Below are 4,072 nucleotides of genomic sequence, written 5' to 3' on the forward strand. Positions count from 1 at the left end.
CGCAAACCCTCTAACCAGTTGCATAGTTTTGAAATAATGGAAAATACAAATGAAGTCCATTGCAGCTATTTAAACATTTACAACTCCTGCCTTCCAATGTTTTATACGTCAGTCAGAGTCTGCTAAAATAATGATTTAGGAACAGATTTAGTTTCTTAGTAAATATTTAATACACAGATGTATTTGATTCTCTTACTGGGCTCTGCTACCATGGGAGGTTCTAAATTGCACACAATTTGAATCAGCTGAGGGAACTCCACTTAGCAAGGTAAGGGCAGCTTTGAAGTATAGATGGGGTTCTTATGGAAGCCTACCTGCATAGGCTGCCTGGAGATATCCTGAATCTGCATCTTCCTGGGTAACCTGGCTACATCCCTTCCCTGGCCAGGACTGCCCACTTTATTAGTTACAGCTCTTCCTCTCAGCAGAGAAGGGTCTATGGGAGTCTTGTGCAGCTGCAATACTCTTACAGATGATTAGTCAGCTAATAGCTATTTTGTGAATGGGTCCACCTGCATGAACCCTAGAATAAACTGAGTCCCTTTGTTGAAAAACTTCAGGAAAAAAAAATGGCCTACATTGGGGTAGTCAATAGTCAGACAGCGGACCAAATCTGAATCGCCTGACGCTTTTGAACGGACCCAGAAATCTTTTTATTTACTTACTATCATTATTTCATTATTTTTTCTGGAGTCTGGACCTTGACTATACATTGACCAAGAAATTTGGATCTTGACAAAAAATAATTGACTACCCCTGACCCACATCTATATAGCAGCTTTCATATCCAGTATCCAAAATGACTTTCAAATGATTCAGAATCAAAATACAGCACCCTCTAAGATGGGGAAATGGCAGCCAGACCAGCAACTTGTCCCCACAACAGGGAAGACAGAATAGAAATTTTAGACAAGGGCATTGGAGGAAACCTTTATGCAACAATTTAATTGATTTATTTTTATAGCTGTTTAATTAGGAAGTATTAGCAAGCTTACAAAATCACTACCATACAAGTACCAAAAATACAACATTTACCATTATATAATAGAACCTCAGTTTGTAGAAGTATTGTCCAATTTAAGACTGGAAAGATAAAAGGCTGAGTCAACCTACTTAACACACACTAACAGTGGCTCTCTCTTCCTTTTTTATGTGGCTTCCCATACAAACATACACGTGTTTCATTATTTTATTACATTTTACAATCATTACATATTGACCATCGCAGTACTTTGTCTATTGTAGTTTGAATCTAATACTCATCTTTATTTTAACAGGAAAACTGAGATATGCCAACAACAGCAATTACAAAAATGATGTAATGATCAGAAAAGAGGTATGGTATTTGTGTATTTTAGTAAACATATCTTTGAATACTCTGCAAATAAAACTAAACCAAATAAATGGTTTTCGTGAATTGATATAATTGGCTTTTAACACTTAATCAAAGTGAGCATTCCTTTTTAGCTATAGTTACCCTCTATGGCTCCATCACCATAATATCTAATCACCTCACAAACAGGAATTGATTTAATTAATTCATCCTCTTACCATTTCTATGACAGATTATCACCACTTTACATATGGAGAACTGATGCAGAAAAATTAAGGGCCTCATCCAAAGCCCATTGCAGTCATAGGGAAGTTTCCAATTGACTTTGGTCATTCAGTCAGGTCACACAGTTTGTGCCAAAGCCATGCATTGAATCCTTGTTACCTGATTCCTAGTCCAGTGCTTTAATCATCCTTTCTGTTGTGTTTCCTTTTCTGATGCATCTTTCTCCCTGTGTTCTTATTTACTTTAGGAATTAGTTTTATCTGGTATAAATGGTATTGCAATATTTTTTGAGTGTAAAAAAGTTTTCACATCCAATTTTTTTTTAAAAGGTTATTCTTCATTATTGTTTCTTGCTTAGGTATACACCCTAGACAACAGGGGTGGGGAGCAGAGAACATGCCATAGAGTCACTACTCCCGTACATGCACTTTTCTCTCCTCCCCTGAGACTTGATCCTCCTAATTTGGGTCTCTTCCAGAAAAGGCGACTGGGCCTTTTACTTCTTCATGATTAGAAGAGTTGACCAGGATGAACTAAATGCTTGGTGTCAGCTATTTATCTGTGTGCATTCAACACTTCTAGAGTGGTAACTTCCATCTGAACAAATTCTGTTTTGTAAATGCTTTCTGTAACCTACAAGAAGGCTAATAAAAGAGCACTTCATTCATGCTCAGTCCATCCTAGATACAATAAGGAAGATTAACTTTTGTAAATAGATTAGACATGACAACTTTTCAACACCCAATTTTTGGAGTAGAATAATAGCCTGCTTCTGCAAACCCTTACATGCCTGAATACTCCTTATTATGCATTTATGCCCATTGATTTCATGCCCCAGCAAGGGCTACTCAACTGAATAAGGGTTTTCAGAACTGGGACTTCTGGTCATATATATTTGTAATATGGAGAACTGTCTTGACAGTTTCTCTAACTTCTTCTGGGAGCTGATAGTTCATCATCTTATAAGTTGTATGCATATGATTATTGAAAATCCTCATAAGAGCTTTCTGAATTTTGAAAGCATGTGTTCTTGTTCAGAGATTCAGGGGCCTGAAATACTTTAAAAATGTCTTCAACATGTCAACTTTCAAACATTAAGTAGTTTTCTGTGCTTGTGCATCAGCTCTTTGGTATATATTAAGATAAGTTTAAATGTTGCTTGTAGGCCTATGTACACAAGAGTGTGATGGAGGAACTGAAGAGAATAATTGATGACAGTGAAATCACAAAAGAAGACGATGCCTTATGGCCTCCACCTGACAGAGTTGGTCGGCAGGTTAGTAGATTTTCCACTTGAATTATTAACATTGTATTAATTTGTATTTGGTTGCTTGTCATAAGCATAACTGGGTATTTAACATTTTTTGGTCAACTGAAAGATCCACTAGAATCTTATTTTTAACAGATCGGTAAATATGTGAAACTTAAAACTTTGAGTAGTAGAGCAGTTTACTCTGAAAGTGTGAGTGCCTGGGCGTTTAAGTCATGTATAATGAGATTTGTTGTTTTTAAGCAGTGAGATAAAATGGTTTTACATTTAAACTGTTCCTATGAATGAACCAACATAATTTTCAAGCAGTTCTGCTATTTGACTGGGTTTTTTTATTTATTTTCTAGGAGCTTGAAATTGTAATCGGTGATGAACACATCTCTTTTACCACATCAAAAATCGGATCACTTATTGATGTAAATCAATCCAAGTATGTAGTCTGAGAATAATTCCCCTTTTGCCAAAATGGTGTCATTAATAAGGAATGTCTATTGAAACTACAACCAATTTATAAATCTACATTGGGAGCACTCATTAATACATGATGACCATTATCATTCAAAAACTTCTGTTGTCTCATACTGCCTCTTTGGAGGATCCTCTGTTAATTATTACACTCTGTTAATTATTAGACTGTGAATGGCTAGCCAACTACAGAAGCAGTTTCTCCTCCCTTGGTGTTCACACTTCAACTGCTAGCAGAGGACCTCACCCTCCCTGATTGAACTAACCTCCTTATCTCCAGACTGATTCTTACCAGCATATTTATACCTGCCCCTGGAAATTTCCATTACATGCATCCGACGAAGTGGGCATTCACCCATGAAAGCTTATGCTCCAATACATCTGTTAGTCTTAAAGGTGCCACAGGACTCTCTGTTGCTTTTTACAGATCCAGACTAACACGGCTACCCCTCTGATACTATTACACTGCAGAATTTCATTCTTTTGTAGTGTAGCAAAATGACCTGCAAAGTATTTTGAACACTACCTCAGTGAATTATAAAATATTATCTGTGCATAAAACCCCCAAAATGTATTAAGAGTCTGAAAAAATAAGAAAATTATAAACTCTTACAGTGAAATCCTTGCCCCGTTAAGTCTATGGCAAAACTCCCATTTACTTCAACACGAACAGTAGTTCACCCCTAAACTAAACTAAAAAGATTCTGTAACACATGTTTCTAAAAGTCTTAGTGACGATATTAAACTAATATATGGAACAAAAAGGCTGTACATTGTAA

General features: G+C 36.4%; 1 protein-coding gene across 1 annotated transcript; it reads left to right on the forward strand.

Moving 5' to 3' along the window:
- Positions 1-1,257: 1,257 nt before the first annotated feature.
- Positions 1,258-3,271, forward strand: LOC112121372 (protein mago nashi homolog). Its single transcript, XM_026661502.2, has 3 exons — positions 1,258-1,336; positions 2,724-2,834; positions 3,176-3,271. Exons 1-3 carry the CDS (start codon positions 1,322-1,324, stop codon positions 3,269-3,271), a joined length of 222 nt encoding a protein of 73 aa, XP_026517287.1. The 5' UTR covers positions 1,258-1,321.
- The last annotated feature ends 801 nt before the right edge of the window (positions 3,272-4,072 follow it).

This window comes from Terrapene carolina, unplaced genomic scaffold (assembly GCF_002925995.2).
Source record: "Terrapene carolina triunguis isolate 2854851 unplaced genomic scaffold, T_m_triunguis-2.0 Scaffold7863, whole genome shotgun sequence".
Lineage (NCBI taxonomy): Eukaryota > Metazoa > Chordata > Testudines > Emydidae > Terrapene > Terrapene triunguis.

Coding starts and splice junctions, on each gene's coding strand:
- LOC112121372 (XM_026661502.2), top strand. Junction 2,835..3,175: donor CTGACAGAGTTGGTCGGCAG/GTTAGTAGATTT, acceptor TTTATTTTCTAG/GAGCTTGAAATTGTAATCGG.